Source organism: Ictidomys tridecemlineatus, chromosome 11, assembly GCF_052094955.1.
Source record: "Ictidomys tridecemlineatus isolate mIctTri1 chromosome 11, mIctTri1.hap1, whole genome shotgun sequence".
NCBI classification, from domain to species: Eukaryota; Metazoa; Chordata; class Mammalia; order Rodentia; family Sciuridae; genus Ictidomys; species Ictidomys tridecemlineatus.
This window is the reverse complement of record NC_135487.1, coordinates 52,753,029-52,773,936: the sequence shown is the minus strand read 5'-3', so window position 1 is coordinate 52,773,936 and position 20,908 is coordinate 52,753,029. Positions and strand designations below refer to the sequence as shown.

The window sequence follows — 20,908 nt, the reverse complement described above, 5'->3', positions numbered from 1 at the left end:
TCATTTTCTGGCTCTGTTCCTCATTCTTGCCTACCTGAGACTGAAAAACTCCCCTTCCCCTTTGAAGTGTTAGCATGTCAGATTTGCTTCAGGCAATTTTCTAGAGATTCCAGTAAAAGGTTGTAAGTATGATCATGGTTTTCTTTTAACCTCTGATAAGTACAATGACCAGTGTCAGGGGTGAGCATGGATGGAAGGACCACGTTGTAGGTACTAAATGAAGAGGGAAGAGGTGCTACGCCATGTGTCATCCACCTGAGTTGCTAAGGTGAACCAGATACATCTTTCCTGTATTTTGGAGGTTGCAGCTTTGAGCAAATGTTCATAAGTCAAGAAGGCACGAAGACCCAACTGCAGAAATCCATTTTCCTACCATTAGAGTCTAAGGACTATAGGTAAATAAATGGTCTTAATGGTCAGACACAGAGGAGAGAAAGAGGGAGAGGTAGATAGGAAGGGAAAGTAAGAAAAAAGGAGGAGGAAAAGACAGAGAAGGAGCATCTTATCAAATAAGACCCCTGAATCTACTGATTTCTAGACTTCTCACATCAAGATGTTTATATTGGCATCAAGATAAAATATTTCAGAGAAGAAAGAATTCTTTCCTGTGTTGGGATTCTGCTTAACACATGACATACACCAAAAGATCACCTATTTTTAGGAACTCAGAAAGGAATGCTCACCACCAACAAGGATCTCTGCCCCACATACTGGAGTCTCATAACTTCTCCCACAGGCAAGTCTGCAGCGAAACAAGGTTGAACCAAGGGAAAGATCTGAGACTTGAATACTGATGGAGCGACCTGGGTAGTGACCAATCTTTTTGTCTATCTTGTAGAGGACCAATGTGTTCAATCTGGAAGAGGGTAAACAATCTTGTTTGGGTTTCAAGGAACATGAAATATTGACAGTTGATCCATGTGAAATTATATCAGAGGGCTTCACAGTAACATCTCCTTTCGTGCACACATCTGCAATAAGATACAAAAGCAATACTTGATTGACAATAACAGGCCCATTTCAAAATGGAGGGTTGCTGCAATCCCAAAAGCAGGATAAAATTAAACCTAACAGATTACAGGAATATAAATAAACTATATCACTCTAGCAGTATTGGTGATGCACAAGAGAGCAGAAAGCAACCATATTAAAGTCTAACTGTATTTAAATTAAAACATTCATCCTTCTCAAAACAGCAATACTATAATCAAAACTACAAATAGGAGGATGGTGAGAAAGTAGAATTGGAAGAACATTCAGGAACACAGTTCCAGGAAAACCCAGCATCTCGTGCATGTAAAAATTTCAGATTACTAAAGAAGGCTTCCCAGAATAAATTGCATTTGTTTTCATCACTATTTGTGATTTATAATGCTTACTTCAATACTCATACTGAGAGAGAGAAAAAAGACAGGTTTAAAAGACTATTGCAAACTTTAGGGTCATATTTAGGAATAATTCTTCTCTTGCTATATTTGTGGTATAAAATATGTGTAATCTGCAACATTATTTTATAACAAAGAGAAAACATTCAAAGGCTCTGGTGTGTTAGGAGTTGGCATCAAAGATGGAAAGTGAGTGTTACCATGCTATATTTTGATATTTCTTCAAGATGTAAGACCCTGGAGTGGATGAACTTTTACCTGAAATAGCTAATATAAACTTCATGAATGCATTCCTCTTCTTAACAGAGTTCTCCATACTGTTTACTACATTCCAGATGCCACATTAAATGCTTATTAAAACATGGAGGTTATTTGCTTTCCTCAAGAGGCTTATCATTGACAAGGTTCAATTTAAAAACCTCAGAAACAAAGATTCACTCTGAATTTTCAGGGATGATATAAAGCCTCCATTGAAAATTGTCTTTTTTTTTTTTAAGTAATTGTAAGAATGCTTGGGTCAACTACCATAAATAGGAACTGGTAAAGAACTTTTTTTAAAAAATAGTTTTAATTGTAGATGGACACAATACGTTTATTTTGTTTATTTAGTTTTTTATGTGGTGCTGGGAATCGAATCCAGTGCCTCATGCATGCTAGGCAAGTGCTCTACCACTGAGCCACAACCCCAGCAAGAACTTATTTAAATCAAGTAAAGAAAATACTGAAAATTCTTTTTATTTTTATTTGCAAAGCTAAAATAGAGTCTCTCTTTTTCTTAAATCTTATTTGTATGTTTGGTCTTGGTTTCTTTGATCTTCTTTGATTCTAATATGCCAGAAAGCTGAAAATAAACTCTTATTAAAAAAGCAGAGAAAATGTCAGCCATTTTTTTCAGCATAACTAATTTATCCATAAATCCCCTCTGTTAAAATATACTGTAAAGTAAATCATAAATATAGGAAGACCAGTTGAGTTTCCTAGCCGGGTTACCTAACTACTTTTTAAAAAGAAAATGATATGATTGGACTCTTCCATTCATCATTGGAATAAATCGAATAAAATATATACTGCTTATATATAACACAGAATCAGACTTATCCATTTAAATGACAAAAGACTGACTTATAAAAGACCGTTACCAGTACATTTACAATAAACACGCAGGTCATCTGTGACTGAGAATTTAAAACACAAATCTTTCCAAATAGAAACTTCTAGACGTATCTTACCAACGTGTGCTTTAATCAACAGCCACATGGTTAAAAAAACAAGTTCCAAAGAGCATCCTCCAAGAGTACGTGCCATCAACAGTCGACTCTGCAATTCAATCCTGTGCTTTTCCTTGTAAAAGAAGACAAATTCATTCATGTCAAATACATTCAGAATAACTTAAAGCATCACTTCATTTATCAGCATTTTGTTAAGATTTTGCTTGCCGGGGCTGATGCTGTCGCTTGGTGACAGAGCCCTGGCCTAGCATGTGGGAGGCACTGGGTTCAATCCCTAGTACCACAGAAAAATAAACAAATAAAATAAAGGCATGCTGTCCGTCTGCAACTATAAAAAAAAAAATTAAAAAGGATTTTGCGTGCTATTTTTAAAAATCAAGTCTACCTTCAAAATTAGTAAGCTGAAAATCTCAACCACTTAACAACCTCATCTTAGGGAAGCTTCTTGGGGTCAGCAAGGGTTGGAGAGGGAGCTTGCCATCTTAGTGGGCTCCACCTGTTATGACAGGAGACCGAAGACTGGCTCCTTTTACACAACAGAGATCTATTGTTCTTGGTTCTAGAGGCTGAAAAGTCCAAGATAGAGGTGCCAGAAGGTCCACTGTCTGCTGAGGACACACTTTTCAGTTTAGAGATGGTGCTTTCCAGTTGTGTCCTCACAAGGTAAAAACCTCAGAAACAAAGATTCACCCTGAATTTCAGTGATATAAAGCCTCCACTGAAAGACTCCACCCAAGACTGCTTGCTTGGGTCTCTTATAAGAGACCCCAAACATGTGTGTTTAGCCCTGTGACCTAATCACCCCAAAGCCCCACCTCCTAATAACATCACTTTGGGTGTTAGTGTTTTATATGAATACATGGGGTGCATAAACACTCAGACCATAGCACTGAACTTTGGAGTCCCTTAGAACTGGGTTTAAATACTTTGAGACTAGGTGCAAGTTATGTAACCTGAGTCTCACACAAAACTTGTTTATTTTCCAAACAGGGTTGCATCATCATCATCATCGTTAAATGGAATAAAGTTTGACTAGAGAGAATTTCTAATCTAGTCATGTGATTCAAAACGACAGTAGAAGAAAAAAAGGCTCATGAACCAGGCATAGTGGCACACACCTGTCATCCCAGCAACTCAGGAGGCAGAGGCAGGAGGATTGCAAGTTTGAGGCCAGCCTCAACAACTTGGCAAGACTCTATCTCAAAACAAAAAGTAAAAAGGACCAGGGATGTAGTTCAGTGATAAAGCATCTCTGGGTTCAATTTCTAGTACCCGCCACCACCACCACCATCCAAAAAAAAAAAAAAAATGCTCATAACCATCCAGGAACTTAGTAAAAGATTGATTTCTTTGAAATAAGAAAGGGATTTCAGCAGTCTAAAGGGGGTTGTTTGGGTTTTCTAGAGAAGCTCAATTTTACTTGTTCATTTGTTTATTGTGACTTATTTTATTTTATCCTTACTTGCTGGGGATTGATCCTGGGACCTTGAACATGATAGGCAAATGCTATGCTACTGATCTACATTCCCAGTCCTTTCTTCCTTTAATTTTATTTGGAGACAGCGTTTGCTAAATTTTCTAGGTTGGCCTCAAACTTGAGATTCCCCTGCTTCTACCTCCTGAGTCACTGGGATCACGAGTATGCACCATCATGCCAGGAGAATGTTTTTACTTTGAATGGTTCAGAAAATGTAAGCTGTTGATTTCTGATCTGTTCTCAATTCAAACTTAAGAAATGACTCTACTCATCTTAACAAATTCTCTAAGTTCTTATAAAAGTGGGCCTCAAATTCATAATGTAGGCTGCAAAGTTCTGTGATATCAGTCCTCTGGGAAGTTGCCAACACAAATGCTCACCTCTTATCCTCAGGCCTAGAAAATGTGCCAGAATATTTAGGAGAGTCTCAGAAAGCATCACTGACTCATCCAGATTGATAGCCATCTTTCAGGTACCAGGTACCCAGTATGGATGGCCATCTTTCAGGTACCAGGTACCCAGTATGGATGGCCATCTTTCAGGTACCAGGTACCCAGTATGGATGGCCATCTTTCAGGTACCAGGTACCCAGTATGGATGGCCATCTCTCAGGTACCAGGTACCCAGTATTGATGGCCATCTCTCAGGTACCAGGTACCCAGTATTGATGGCCATCTTTCAGGTACCGGGTACCATGTTAAGCACTAGAGGCACAACATTCCTGCCCTGGTGGGATTCTAGAAAAATGCCTCTTGAACTCCTCCACCTATCACCTAGTTATCGAGCAGGTCACACCCTAGCAATGTTGGCATTTCCTCAGCAGTCTCTCTGCCTGCTCTTCTTCCTCCTGATTTTTAGCTGTGGAGAACCTCAGCACACTCAGGATTATACATATATACTTTTTTCCCCCCTCTTTCTACTTTCTCCCTAGGGGAGCTCCTCTGGATAGCATCTATGAGCTAAAGACTGTCAAATGTAGATCTGCAATCAGATTGCTCCCTGAGCTTTGGTTTCATGTTCGTTTCCTTGGCTTCACCTATTGGATATAAAATAGTCTTCCCAATACTAAGTTCAAGTCAAAGTTTTGCCTCCCTTCTTCAAATCAGTTCATCCCTCAGCTTGTTCTATTTCAGCAAATGTCATCCATGCTAAAAACTTAGAAGTCATCTTTGGTTCCACTCTTTTTGTCATCCTCTTCGATTAAACCATCACAGGATCTATCAACTGAACCTCAAAAACACATTACAGTTCAATCCACTTCTCTGCATGTTGACTGTCTCCATTTTAATCCAATCTACTTTGACATCTCTCCCCTAGAATACAGGAGCCCTCTAACACATCTCTCCAGTCCATCCTTACTCTTAGGTAGCCAATTACCTTTTAGAAACATAAATTTGATCATGTTACCCATTACAACCAACACCATTTAAAAACCTCCAATGTGTCCCTGCTCCCCATGTTTTTTCTTTCTTCTCTCTCTCTCTTTTTTTTTTTTTTTTTTTTGGTAGCGCTGGGGATTGAACCCAGGGCCTTGTGCATATGAAACAAGCACTCTACTAACTGAGCTACATCCCCAGGCCCCCTCTCCCCACCTTGCTACCATAATCCACTCTGCTTTTTGCCTGGCTCACTCTGCTCCCTTCACACTAGCCTTTAGAATCTTCCTTAACTAACACAAGCTCTTTGCTGCCTGGGCGACCGTGCCCTTCCATGCACCCTGCCAGAATCCTCTTCTTCTGCCAATTGACTTACATCCTTCAGATTTCAGATAGCATCAGAGCCCCTCCCTGACCACCTATCCCTCCCTTGCCCAGACCCTCCCTGACCAAAGTGGTCTTCCCCATCTTTTTGCTTCTTATCAACTTTTTAAAGTTGATTTCATGGAACAATCTACAGCAGCTACTTTGTTTCTTTAATTACTTGCTTGTCATCTATCTTCTGTATTAGAATATCAGCCATGAGGAGAGCAGGAATTTTGAATGTCTTGCTCATGCTATATACCAGCACTTAACTCGGGAAAATAGTAGTACCAATAAATATCTACTGAAAGGAAGAAGGGAGAAAAAGGAAAATGAGCTACAAAAAAATCTCTGTAAACATCCTTGTGGCAGAATAACAGCTCAACAAAAGGTTCCACGCCCTACTCCCCAGAACCTGTGGGTATTTATTTTACCTGTCAAAGGAACTTTGGACATGTGATTAAAGTTCAGGACCTTGAGACAGCTGATTATCTTGGATTACCCAAGTGGATCCACTCTAATTGCACAAGTCCTTAGAAGTATAACAGGAAGGAAGAACTGGGCAGACAGTGATGACGGGAGAACCTCCCCCGCTGGAGGAAGGAAATAGGAACTGAGAGATCCCACAGCCTCCAAAAGCTTTGACTGGATCTCAGTTTACAGACACCATAAAATGTGTTTCTGGTTTAAAATGTTTGAGAATCAGATCAAAATCAAAATCTACTGGTTTCCCCTTTCTGGAATAAAAAGTTGTGGCGTACAGGGGCCTCTAGGAGCTAATTCCTGTCTTCCACATTCACCACCACTCTTTGCCAATACTCTAGTGTCTGGTGACACAGAGATTATAGTGCCCCCCCCCCCCCAGCATCTCATGCCTCATAGTCACGTCTCTGTGACTTTTGGTCATGCTGTTCGCCTCACCTTCTCAGCATTCTTAAACGACGAGTTCTAATCATCCAAACTCAATTCAGACACCTTTGTTCACTCATTCATTCAACACATAGGTATGGAGCCACTGCTAAAGGTCAGGGGCTTGGGATACAGAACGAGATAGGTGGGAATTGGTACTGATGTAAACAATATTTTGGAGTACAGAGACAAAGAGATCAGTAACACATCAGTTCAGATGGGAAGAGGAGAGAGAACTGAGAAGAAAGAATCTGGTCATAAAAAGTGTTTCTAAGAAGTGAAGCTTCAATTAACAGTGGTACTGGCCAAGTGAGTTTCAGAAGAGGAGAGAGAGAGAGAGAGAGAGAGAGAGAGAGAGAGAGAGAGAGAGAGAGGTGTGAGTGTGGAGCCTGGAGGCAGAGGTAAGAATTAGAAATAAGGACAGGCTGGCTGAGAAAGGAACAGTGGGGATGTTTGACATGAAGTAGAAGGAGCCAGTTCTGCCAGGGCTTGTTTGACGTGAAAGGGAGACTACTCTCTCAAATCTATAGGAAACCACTGGTGCTTAATTAGTGGTTTTACTTCTTTATTTAGTTGAGAGTGCTACAGGATATGGATTCTATAGGACACATACACACATGACTCTGGACTCCAAGTGTGGGGACCAGAGTAGACGCAGGCAGACCAATGAGAACAACTGCAGAGACCTTGGTAAAAGGATGGTAATGTTACCTCAGACATAGCAGTGGACATGGGAGGTGGTGTTATTTTAAGTCACAGGGGTTATGGTTCGGATGTGAGGTGTCCCCCAAAAGCTCTCGTGTAAGACAACACAAGAAGGTGCAGAGGAAAAATGATTGGGTTGTGAGAGTCTTAGCCCTATCAATGAATTAATCCCCTGATAGGGATTAACTGTGATAACTGAAGTGGTGGGGTGTGGCTAGAGGAGTGGGAAGAGGGGGAATGTGGTGTTGGGGAATATATTTTGTATCTGGAGAGTCGAGTGTCTCTCTCTCTCTGCTTTCTGATCACCATGTGAGCCTCTTCCTTCTGCCACACTCTTCCCCCATGATGTTCTGCCAGTCACAGCAGCAAAAAAGCTGACTAAAACACACGGTCAGACCTCAGGAAGCCATACTTATGTCTTCAGGTGAGACTGAAATCTCCCGCCTCCTGTCTTAGCACCTGCTATATTAAGCAGAACTAATTGATTTAGGTGTCTGTCCCTCCATTATCTTGCAAGCTCCTCAGGGGCAGATGCCACAGTGTGGGGCACATAGTGCTGACCTGGATGAAACTTATGTGAGTTTTCTGTGTTCATCTAGTTTACTTCTAGTTTAGTTTAATGGAATTAAACTAATTAAACCACATTAAATTTTACTACACTACATTATGATTGGCATTATTAATAAATTTTTGGTTTGGTGAAGAGGTTAAAATATACCAGCCTGGATGGAATACTAGCTATTTAGGCTGAAGACATTTGAAAACCTCAGGTGCAAGAAGATCACTTTGACCTTCATACTATTTTTTTTTAAAGCAGATGAAATTACCATATGAAAGACATTCTCTTCATGCTAGAAAGATAGGCAACATCCTTATCTTTAAGGATGAGAAGTTGAGACTGAGAGAACATGGTACAGACCTTGCTTAGAATAACTTATCTTTTAAATATCCCACATAATTTGGTCAAATTTTCAGAGTTTGCTATTCTTTGTCCAATTCAGTGTATAAGTAACTGACTAACTGCTTCTTTATTTATTTATAAGGCCTCCCATGCCACATGAAACTTGCTAAATTAATTTGTATGCTTTTCTCCTGTTAACCTCTTATATATCAATTTAATTCTTGAACCCAACTGAGACTCTAAGAGGAAGAAGGGAAATTTTCTGTCCCTCCATAGCCAACTTAGCTGCCATATTGGCATAAAGGAAGTTATATATTGTACTAGAAGATGGCTGAATGAACAGATACATAGAAATTAAACATTTTTGCTTCCTAATTATAAAGGATAATATAAATAGCACTATATGCATTTCAATTTGTGAAGTTATAGCATTTCCTAAACAGTAAAATATTTAAATGGTCAATATAAGGATTTAAAATGGATGTATTCATATTTGAAATATGTATTTATATATTCAATATATAAATATGTATTTATATACTCAAATTTCCTATATATTAAATAGCTTAAGACATACCATTTATAATATATGTAAGGTAGTATTAAATGCATGTAGTATTTAATATAAACATATGTAAGAAACAGATAAAATGGTAATTTGGAGTTTACATAGTACATTGATACAAACACATATTTGCTAATTTTATGTGAATCCCACGTGAAAACAACTCCATTTATGAGAAGCTCAGAAGCCCCAAAGACCTTCAAGTAAATGAGGTATCTTCCAATAAAATGAAACCTGCTATCAACAGTAAACATCTTTCATACAGCCTGCCTATAGGTCGATATTAATACTACAACTCTAACTTGAATCAGAGAATCAAAGAGTGTGCCATGTCATTGACTCATCACTCAAGTTGTGACAGTTTCCAGACAGTGAAAACAATGTCACAGAGGGTGGGGGTGGGTGGGAACCACACCAAGTGGCAGGAGGGCGGCGGCAACCCCCTAACCCACACCCCCTGAACCCACACACACCGTGCTCCCGCAGAAGCACAGAACATGCAGCCATGCAGCTGTTTCAAAACTGTCTGCTCATGGCTAGGAAAACAAAACAACACAATTCTTGTGTTTTTTTTTTTTTTTTTTCCCCCACGGATGAAAATTTCACGTGAGCAGGAATGCTTTGTGCTTGCAAGTTAGTTTGCTTTTGTACCACCATGTTAAGTTCATGGGAAAATGGCAGCAAGTCTCATCCCACTGTGTGCTACCAGCTGTGAAGGCACCCTTTCCTCAATCCTGCAACAGACATAATGACACGGCCTGGACTACGGTGCCAGTGTCATGGACCCCTGCGAATATTTGCCACAGAGTATAGTCTCTACTGAGGTCACTTCCCATTTTCTCCTGAGTCCTGCTTAGCATTTCTTTCCTAAATCACTTATGACTTTCAGTGTACTCGGATGATTTGTTAGAGTAGGGGGAAAATGTATGTTAGGCAATAAAGAAGGGACCTCAGAGGTTAGATGGCACCCACTAGCCTCTGCTGTCTTTTTCACTCCCCATAACTGATATTTCTGTCTGGGCTACCACAGAACTACCAAATGATTGTTCTGATCATGCAGCAAGTCTGGCTCTCTCACAGATGCAAGCTGCTAAGCTGCTAATGACCAGTAGACTCAGGGAGGCAGGGAACAAAATTCGTCCCTTCTTGTTTGCAAAGTTACGTACAGATATGGTTTACTGGTGATAGATCATTATAAAGCTGCACTTTGGAGGTCATCTATTCCACCTTCCCCATTTTACAGATGGATAATGGACGCCTAGAGAAAAGAGGGTATTTGTCTAAGATCTCCTTGATAGCCGAATCCACATCAGAATTTAGATCCCCAAATTTCTAATCCAGTATTGCTTCTAGCATGGGAGGCTGCTTCTTAGCAGCAATAATGGCTGCAAAAGACAAATAATGCTAATCTTCAAGCGACCACTAATACTAATGTGATATTCTGTTGATCTATTACATTCTGGGACTCTGAAAATTACACACAATCTTTGTGATACCCCTCAGGTAAATCATTTACTATGCCTAAGGCATTAATCTTCAGAACATTTTTTTTTTATCATTTGATATCCACTTCCTTCAAAAAAGGATCAAGCAACAAAACCCTGTACACTATATAATATGTAAACATCTCATTATCTATTGCAATTTAGGGACAGAACAAATCAAACCTGCCTAGTAGCTAATTCACAGCTTGGTCACTGAGCTATGCATCTCTCTATGGCTTTTCTTGATCTAGGTTATGAAAAAAAACAGTCTTCTGACTGAAGCATTATCTCCTTCTTATTTTTCTGAGCCCACCATGTGGTGGAAAATCTAACAAGCCATAACATGGGCAAAAGCTGGTCTGTCAGGCTTCATCATCAATTCTGCCCTTTCATGGTAGGTGAAATGGTTTAAAAGGGAAGGAAAGCAATACCACATCAACTACCTCTACCTCCCCCTCTATCCAGTGGTCCAAACATGGTTGACTCGAGCTGATTTTTTTTTTTAAGAGAGAGAGAGAGAGAATCTTTTTTTTTTTTTTTGTAGATGGACATAACACAATGCCTTTATTTTTTATTTTTTATTTTTTATGTGGTGCTGAGAATCAAACCCAGGTCGCACCCATGCTAGGCAAGCGCTCTACCGCTGAGCCACAATCCCAGTCCCACTCCCAGCTGAGTTCTTTGTAGCTGCTGGGGCTCCCCCTTAAGTTTTCTCTTATCTCACTGGTAAGTGTTTGTAGTTCTGAGGTTTCTTTTTAATTTTACCCAAGGACAGAAAATTTCTTTCTTGCTCAAATTTAGGAGACTTTTAAACTTTTTTTTTTTAATTTTAGCATGTTTTCTCCTTTACCTCTTCATATCTCTTTATCATTTTTCTTACAAGTAGTTCCCTTACCCTTTTCTGCCTTCTTTTCTGGCTTGCTGTAATGTTCTTTCTGTCAATTCTATTTTTCTTTATTTCCATTTTGGATAAATCACACTTGACATAATTGATAGGCTCCTGAAATCTTGTGTATAAACAAATCATATTTGAAATAAATTAAGGAATCTTATCCTGCCCCAACTCATCACTGAATTCTTGGTACTTACTGTGAGCTACCTTAGAAAATGAACAAGCATCCCTCCAACAGATCAATAAGAGGAAAAGAAAGAAAAAAAAGAAGCAAGACAGAGAGTCTTAAACAAGGCACTTTCAAATCAACTGATAGTATTTGATGTGTTCTTTTTTTTCCCTCTGATTAGCTTTCCCAGCACTTGTTCAAACAAATTTTCAAAATCCAGCCTCCTCAATTTTCCCTCTCTGCATTTTTATAGAACTATAGATAACATAAGCCATCTCCTACCAGGCAGGATGATGTACTGGAAAAAGCATGGCGTTTTGGGATGTAAGACGTGGTGCCATCCCTGGTTCTTCCACTTCTACCTGTGTCAGGAAAGTAACTTTGCATTTCAGAGCTACCTTTTCTTGCTTTAAAAATGGTGTGTGCTCAGGGACGCTGAGGCAGGAGAATTGCTTAAGCCCAGGAGTTCAAGGCCAGTTTGGCAACATCTCAAATCAAAACAAATAACACAAAGCAATCAATACTTATTGAAAAAAATTAAATCTCTTCCATTACTTTCCTTCTTTATTGGAAAGTGCTCTCTTCTGACAGCCTCTGTTTATTTGTAGATTATGGCATTGTACGGTCTTGCTAAGAAATTGACCTTTGGATCTCTGGTATTGTGAAATTCAGGAAAGTTTTGTCTCCTTTAAAACTCACACCTGTGCTTTAGAAAATTTTTTTCATACTAAAATTCATTCTAAGAATGAATACTAAGATCAGAGTTTGCAGCATTTGGAAATTTATTGTCCTATCTAACCAAGATGATATTCCACAAGACCTGACACACATAACAGCACTTTTCAAACTCTCTCCCAGGGCTTGTTGTGCCTAATGAAGAATAGTAACATCAACTTTGTAATATCAATCTCTGTCTTTTCATAAAGCACTATGCAGCATTAAAAATATTTAAGCACCATGGAATGAAATTGGATAAATTATACTATGCACACATATGAATATGCCACAGTGAATACCACCTTTATATATACCTATGAAGCACCAATTTAAAAAATAACAAGAGGAAGAAAAACCAGTAGAATAGAGAAAGGAGAACAGGGGGAGGAGAAAAAGGGAAAAGTGCTGGGGACTGAAATGAGACAAATTATATTTCTTTTATTATTATTATTATTATTATTATTATTATTATTATTATACCAGGTATTGAACCCAGGGGCACTTAACTACTGAGCCACATTGCTAGCCCTTTTTCATTTTGAGACAGGGTCTTGTTAAGTTTCTTAGGGCCTCACTAAATTGCTCAGGTTGGCTTTGAACTTGCAATTCTCCTGCCTCAGCCTCCCAAGTTGTCGGGATTACAGGAATGTGCCATCATACCAGTTGACCAAATTATATTTCATGCATGCATAATTATGTCAAAATAAATTCCAATATTATGTCTAACTATAATGTACTAAAACATTTAAAAATATTGAAGCATATTATAGTTGCATTGTTTCGAGAGTTTTGCAGGAGTTGCATAATTATCATAAGATAACTGGAAGCACACTTGGGAAGGGGGTAAAAAATCAAGCAAAAAAGCTAAGATTAATGACCACCCCACAAGGTTTCTTATATAAATTAGGAATTCAGCTGAAGTTTCTGCATATCTCAACATCTCTGCTTGATGTTTACTTAATGTGTTTCTTTTCCTGCATATCATTGCAAAATGATTGTTAATTAATATTCTCTCTCTCTCTCTTTTTTTTTTTTTTTTGCAGTGCTGAAGGATAGAACCCTGAGTCTTGCATGTGCTAAGCTAATGCTCTACTTTGGAGCTAAATCTTCAGCCCAATATTTCTAATCTTAGTCATCTTTTCTGATCTTTATTATTAATTTATCACAATATAGAGTTTATAACTCAGTTATTAACATTTGGTTTACTATACTACAGGGGGAAAAATCTGCAAGGTGACCAAGATAACATAGAAAACTAGGAATAAATTCAGAGTTAGATTAGAACAATATGCCATGCTTCTCTTTTTACTCCATGATCACCTGAGAAATGAAAACTTTTTTTTAAAGTGGGATTCACTGTGGTGTATTTGTAAATGGACATAGCATAATTTAGTAGATTTTATTCCCCAGTACTTCCCATGACCTTTCTTCCTCCCTTCCTCTCAATTCCCTTTGAAAATTCACTTTTTTTTGAGGGGAGGAGGAGTGTTTACTAGAGATTGAACCCAGAGGGGTTTTACCACTGACATCCCCAGCCCTTTTCTATTTTTTCTTTTGACACAGAGTCTTGCTAAGTTACTGAGGCTGGCTTTGAAATTGCGAACCTCCTGCCTCAGCCTCCTGAACTGCTGGGATTATAGGCATGTACTACCATGCCTGGGTTGAAAATTCACTCTTGATGTTTGCTGATCTCACCAGCTTTCCCTTTCTGTCCATCTAAATACTGTGCGAATTGGCTCACACTCCTCATTTATTCTCAGCAACCCACAGTGCTCCATGCTGATGCCACAAAGAGACCCACATGAAGATGAATTGAACCATGTACACTCCCATCATCCCAGTCCTAACTTCCACAAGAGCCTGCTGAGCAACTGGGGTAGAAATGAGATGAGCAGAGGACCTGGTCAGGACATTCAGGTCTCAGCTCTCATAATTCTAGCTGTGTGGCTTGTGACAGTCATGTAATCACTCAGCCTAAATTTCCTCATCGTAAAAAGGGAATAAAATTAGCATCTGCTTCACAGGATTATTTCAAGGCTTACTTGGGAAGCTCTCAGCATAGTGCCTGGCACATAGTGAGAGCTCAATAATTATCATTGTTATTATGATGATGATAAGGAAAAGGACAATATCACTAAATTTTCAAGCACATTGTTAGAATTAACTTAAACAGCCCTGCTCTTGACCCATTCATCTGTTTTACTCTGAAGAGATTCCAATTCTCTGACTTCATGCCAAATGCCTATTCTAACTCCTCAAGGACAGAAACTGAGTCTTATATTTCTTTACATTTACTAGTGTCCAGCAAATGAATTGAGTATGATAGACATTCAATACATATTTGTATTTGAAAACAACAAGGACAAACATTGTTAGCCACAAGTTCTAGTAGAGAGTGCTAGAAACTTCCAAGACTAAACTATCCAAGACTTCTTGGGGGATTTGACTTTCTTTTTTTTTTTTAATATTTATTTTTTAGGTGTAGATGGACACACACAATGCCTTTATTTTTATGTGGTGCTGAGGATTGAACCCGGGTCCTGCCCGTGCTAGGCAAGTGCTCTACCACCGAGCCACAATCCCAGGCCCGGATTTGACTTTCTTTCCAGGGTAGTTTGCACAAATTTATATGTAAGTGTTGACAGCAGTGCTGTGAGTGCAATTATAAGGGTGAGAAATGATATGCTAGAAAACAAAGCACGTGCAGTAATTAAAAAATAAAGTCACATTGAGAAATGATATGCAACATTTACTGCATGAGGATTCTTCTCCTTTAAAACCCACACCTGTGCTTTAGAAAATTGTTTTTTCATACTAAAATTCATTCTAAGAATGAATACTAAGAACAGAATCTGCAGCATTTGGAAATTTACTGTCCTACCTAACCATGATGATATTCAACAACTGTGACACACAATAACAGCACTTTGCAAACTCTCCCAGGGCTTGCTGTGCCTAATGAATGATAGTAATGAACAGAGAATTTTGCATTGGAATGGGGGAAGAGAGGATCAGCTTTTAGACATTATAGTTCTCTCAGTTCTGAATTGCACAGAGAAATAGGGTAGTAGTGTACATTCTTTGTAAATGGAGAAAGTGAATATAGTATTTGTGTGCTCATGCGGGTATAGATATAATGTTATGAACCAGAGTTACAAGTCAAAGGAACACAAAGTTTGGAATTCACTATCTGTGTGCACAAGTTTCCACATCTGCAAAATGGGAATACCAGTAGCCCCTTCACTGGGTTTTTAAAGAATTATTATATAGGATAGCAATGTATACCCAAGGGTCAGGGACCAGTAGAAGCTCTTCCACATAGGGCACGTATTTAGCAGATTATAACAATTAACCAGAGTTAAAAAAAAAAAAAAGACTGACTATTCCTTGTTCTTCAGACATACTTGGGAAAATCTTGTATTTGGGTTAGTAATTGTAAAACCTAGATCGAATTGTGTAGATATGAAATTCCTTACAAAGCATCGAGTCATGCCTGTGGGGATGGAGTAAGGCTGGCCCCTGAAGGGAGTCCTCTGCTTCAAGCTTTGGAGTGCACTACTGCTCTGTGCCCTGTCCCAGCAAATGCCTCAGAGGCTCAGTCTGAGAGCCCCTTCTCCCTGTAGCCAAACTTTAAACCAGCCCCCATGAGGGAACTCAGTGCTCAAAGGATTAGGGCCATAAGCGAGAATGCCACCCAAATCCCCTGGGGAGAAGCAAGCCCAGAAGCCAGGGTATTTAGATACCCGGCTTGGACTGGACCTGGGATCCCCCTCGCCTTCTCCACCCGCAAGCCACTCCCTGGGTACTCACCGCGCTCCCTCTGTGCTCTAGCAGTGGCCAGCTCCGGCGCAGACCCGGCGGTCCGGGCTGTGGGTCTCACGTGTCTCCCGCCGTTGTCTTTGGTGCCAGCTCCGGCTCTCAGGCTGTGGGGGCCACCAAGCCTCCCAGTGGGGGCACTGGGTGGCAGCGATGGCCGCGGCCACCTATCAGAAGGAAAGTTGCTGAATAGTCCAGCTGCGGGGCGTGCAGCCCGGACCTGGGGTCCCCGCTCGCTGTCCGAGAGGAGGCGGGGGATTCTGCCACTTGTGGGCTGTGCGTGTGTCGCCTTGAGCAAAGTAATTCTCTCTGCACACTGCATTAAAAATGTGGGTAATACAGCCTGTGTCATGAGACAGCGCAGATTGACTCACCGAGTCAGCGCGCAGCAAGATGGGATAAAGGAGACACTCTGGCTCTGGGCTCCCACCGCCTGGGAGCAGTGGCACTGTTGGCGGCACTTACTCCTCCAGAGAAGTTTGCCCGCGGTGTTCTTCCTCTAAGCTCTCAGGACCGCCCAGCTCTTACCTCCCCCTAGCGCCCTGGTCTAGAGCCAGCGGATGGCAAGACCACCCACTGGGATGAGGGAGTTAGAACTTTCATCTGTATCTGCTTTCAAACAATTAAGAAAGAAATTAGCTTTGTCAATTTTTTTTCAATTGTTTCTTTTATTTCGATTTCATTGATTTCAGCTCTGATTTTAATTATTTCTTGCCTTCTACTGCATTTGCTGTTGATTTGCTCTTCTTTTTCTAGGGCTTTGATATGTAGTGTGAGATCATTGATTTGTTGGCTTTTTCTTTTTTTTGAGGAATGAACTCCATGCAATGAATTTTCCTCTCAATATTCCTTTCATAATGTCCCAACACAATATGTGGTTTCTGTGTTTGTTTTCATTTATCTCTAATATTTTTTTTTAATTTCCTCCTTGATGTCTTCTGTGACCCATGGTTCATTCAGTAGCATATTGTTCGTTCTCCAAGTGATGTAGGAATTTTTCTTCCTTATTTTACCGTTGATTTCCAATTTCATTCCATTATGATCAGATAAAATGCATGATTCATTGGAAAGTTGTGAGTGGAACCACCATTTGACCCAGCTATTCCCCTTCTCGGACTATACCCTAAAGACCTAAAAACAGCATACTACAGGGACACAGCCACATCAGTGTTTATAGAAGCACAATTCACAATAGCTAGACTGTGGAACCAACCTAGATGCCCTTCAATGGATGAATGGATTAAAAAAGTGGCGTTTATACACCATGGAATATTGCTCAGCACTAAAAAATAACAAGGTCATAGCATTTGCAGGGAAATGGATGGCATTAGAGCAGATTATGCTAGGTGAAGTTAGCCAATCCCTAAAAAACAAAGGCGGAATGTCTTCTCTGATATAAGGGGGTAACTCAAAATGAGATAGGGAGGAAGAACATGAAAAGAAGATTACCACTAAATAGGGAAGAGAGATGGGAGGGAAAGGGAGGGAGAAGGGGAATTGCATGAAAGATGGAAGGAGACCCTCATTGTTATACAGATTACATGTAGGAAGATGTGAGGGAAAAAAAAAGAAGTGTGTCACATCAGATTGGGTAGAGAGAAGTGATGGGAGGGGAAGGGAGGGGAAAGAGGGATAGCAAGGGCCGCAGAATAAATAGACACTAGTATTGCTGTATGTTTATACATGTCTGTATAACCAATGTGATTCTGCAACCTGTACACTCAGAAAAATGAGAACTTATACCCCATTTGATTCAAATGTATGATATGTCAAGATCATTGTACTGTCATGTGTAACTAATTAAAATAAATAAAAAATAAAAATTTTTTAAAAATTTTTAAAAATAAAAAAAAGAACAAGAAATAAATTAACCTTTAAGAGTTAACTTGACACCAGCCATAAATAGTAGTGCGGTTCTGAAGAGGGACACAATTCAGGGAGTGGCAGCGGTGCCCCTTGCAACATTATTTCATTGAATCTGGGAATTGATTGGTCATAAAACATAACCATCATGTACAGGTAAGAAATTAGAAGAACTGTCTCATCAATTATGGCACAACATTTTCTCATCACTAAGAACCTTTTAAAATTGTAATATTTATTGAAATATTCTTTTTAGGTTTATTTAGACCCCCCTGTTTATTATCCATTGTTCATGTACATTCGAAAGAAAGGCATAGCTAAATCAAATAAATTTGTAAAAATTTTCTTGATATATATTCACTTTTAGAGCCCATCACTCCTGACCACTTGTTTCACTCAGTGCCATCCACAGTGACTGGAGAGTGTTACTACTAGGCAGCATTTCTTAAAACAGTAGCTCCCCACACCCAACCCCATTGTCTCTGGAGTATTCTTCCAAACTACTGAGTCCAGTCTGGGTTTGCTGAACTTGCCCTGCCTAACCTAAGGACAATGGCCTCACCGTACTGCTCAGGCAGTAGCTTAAGACCTCCTGTAATTTAGGAGACCTTAAATATGAACATGTATGTCTTATGATTGACAGTGTACATTATGATATTTTGACATACTGTAGTTTACATTCTTCAGTAATTTGTCTATGTAAATAACTTGAAACAAGTAACTTTCAAATTATGGAATCAATACTACTTTGTAACAAGATGGTACATTATTGTGAAAATCATTTGTAACAAAATTTAAAAGAGTTGGTTAAAAGTTAGTTATTGGGGATAGGGTTGTAGCTCAGTGGTAGAGCACTTGCCTAACATGTGTGAGGTATACTGGATTCCATCCTCAGCACCACATGAATAAAATCAAGTTATTATGTCCACCTACATGGAAAAAAACCCAAATATTCTAAACTTGCTAAGTTTTTCTGTGATGATATGTAATTCTCAAGAATACATTATTTACCTCTGTAATGTATCTAAGAAATTTTTTATAAAAATAGTTTTGAAAATCCCCCAAACTCACTGGTTCTTTTTTTGCCCTTTCAGGTTATATTAACACCAAGTGAGAAGATGTTATAAATAGAATATTTTTTATTTATTTGGTATTAAATCCAGGTGTGCTTAACCACTGAGCCACATCCCCAGCACCCTCCCCTTTTTTGATTTTTCGACAGAGTCTTGCTAAGTTACTTAGGATTTCACTAAGTTGCTGAGGATAGCTTTGAACTTATGATCCTCCTATCTCAGCCTCCTGAGAAGCTAAGATTAAAGGTGTGTGCCACTGCACTCAGCTAAAGAGAATATTTTTTGTTGTTGTTAAAATTTTTAAAAAATATTTGTTTTGTAGTTGGACACAATACATTTATTTTATTTATTCATTTGTATGTGGTGCTGAGGATCGAACCCAGGGCCTCACATGTGCTAGGCAAGCGCTCTGCCACTGAGTCACAACTTCAGCACCTTTATTATTTTTATTTTTTAAATTTTATTTGTTCTTTTTAGATATACATGACAGTAAAATGTATTATACATACATGGAGTATAACTTCCCATTCTTGTGGTTGCACATGATGTGGAGTTACACTGGTTGTGTTTTCATATTGAACATAGAAAAGACCAATTCATTCTGTCTTTCCTATTCCCATACCCCCCTCCCTTCCCTTCATTTCCCTTTGTCTAAGTCAAAGTATTTTTATTCCCCTCCCCTACCCCTCATTGTTGTTAGCATTCTCTATCAGGGAGAAATTCAGCTCTTGGTTTTTTGGGGTTGGCTTATTTCACTTAGCATGAATCTCCAGTTCCAACAAAGACCATAATTTTATTCTTCTTCATGGCCGAGGAATATTCCGTTGTGTATATATATCACATTTTCTTTATCCATTCATCTGTTGAAAGTTGGTTCAAAGTTTAGCTATTGTGAATTGAGCTGCTATAAACATTGATGCAGTTGCATCACTGTAGTATGTTGATTTTAAGTCATATACCGAGGAGTGGGATAACTAGGTCATATGATGGTCCATTCCAAGTTTTCTTTTCTTTTTTTTTTTTTTTCATTCCAAGTTTTCTGAGGAATCTCCATACTGCCTTCCAGAGTGATTGCACCCCACTCTACAGTCACACCAGCAATATATGAGTGTACCTACCATTTATTAATTACTTGTGTTCTTGGTAATTGCTATTCTGAATGGAGTGAGATGAAATCTCAGTGTAGTTTTAATTTGCATTTCTCTAATTACTAAGGATGTTGAACTTTTTTTCATATATTTGTTAACCAATCATATTTCTTCTTCTGTGAAGTGTCTATTCTGTTTCTTTGCCCATTTATTGACTGGGTTATTGTGTCTTTTTTTTTTGGTGCTAAGTTTTTTGAGTATCTCTCTCTCTCTCTCTCTCTCTCTCTCTCTCTCTCTCTCTCTATATATATATATATATATATATATATATATATATATATATATGGAGATTAATACTCTAGCTGAGGTGCAGTTGTCAAAGATTTTCTCTCATTTTGTAGGTTCTAAAAAGAACATTTTTTAAAAAGTAGTTTATAAGGCAGTCCCCAAAAGTCAAAGATTGAATGTTCTCTAACATGTGAAAGCTACTCCAAAATAAGAGTGGGGGGGGGATAAAAACAGAAGAAAGATCAGTGGAGTAGAAGAAGAGGAATGAGGCAGAAGGAAGGAAGGATGGGATTGGGAAAGACAGTGGAATGAATCTGATCTAACTTTCCTATGTACCACGTGTGAATATACCACAGTAAATCTCACCATCATGTACTTCCACAAGATACTAATTTTTTTTAAAAAAAACTATAGGTAAATATGCAAAAGATCAGTAAACTAGAGGGAAGGGAAAGGGGAAGTCCTGGGAACTGAGTTAGTATAATTAATTATATTCCATGACTTTAAACTTAGGTCAAAATGAATCCTAATGTTATACATAACTAAAAAGAACCGATAAAAGGGGGAAAAAAAGTCCAAGTATTTCAAAACCTTGCCATTGTGTTTTT

The 20,908-nt window shown here is 39.0% G+C and overlaps 1 protein-coding gene across 3 annotated transcripts in view; it reads right to left on the bottom strand.

The window, feature by feature from the left end:
- Positions 1–16,481, bottom strand: part of Il12rb2 (interleukin 12 receptor subunit beta 2) — a 93,313-nt gene extending 76,832 nt beyond the window's left edge. The window contains exons 1-3 of one of the 3 annotated variants that reach the window (XM_078026484.1): positions 15,983–16,481; positions 2,615–2,726; positions 684–971 (exon numbers count right to left, since the gene is read on the bottom strand). In XM_078026484.1, the coding sequence (XP_077882610.1) occupies positions 684–971; positions 2,615–2,690 (364 nt within the window). In that variant the 5' untranslated portion in view covers positions 2,691–2,726; positions 15,983–16,481. The remainder of the gene's footprint in view (positions 1–683; positions 972–2,614; positions 2,727–15,982) is intronic. The other 2 variants (XM_005332369.4, XM_040288827.2) reach the window with 2 other exon arrangements.
- Positions 16,482–20,908: the final 4,427 nt, after the last annotated feature.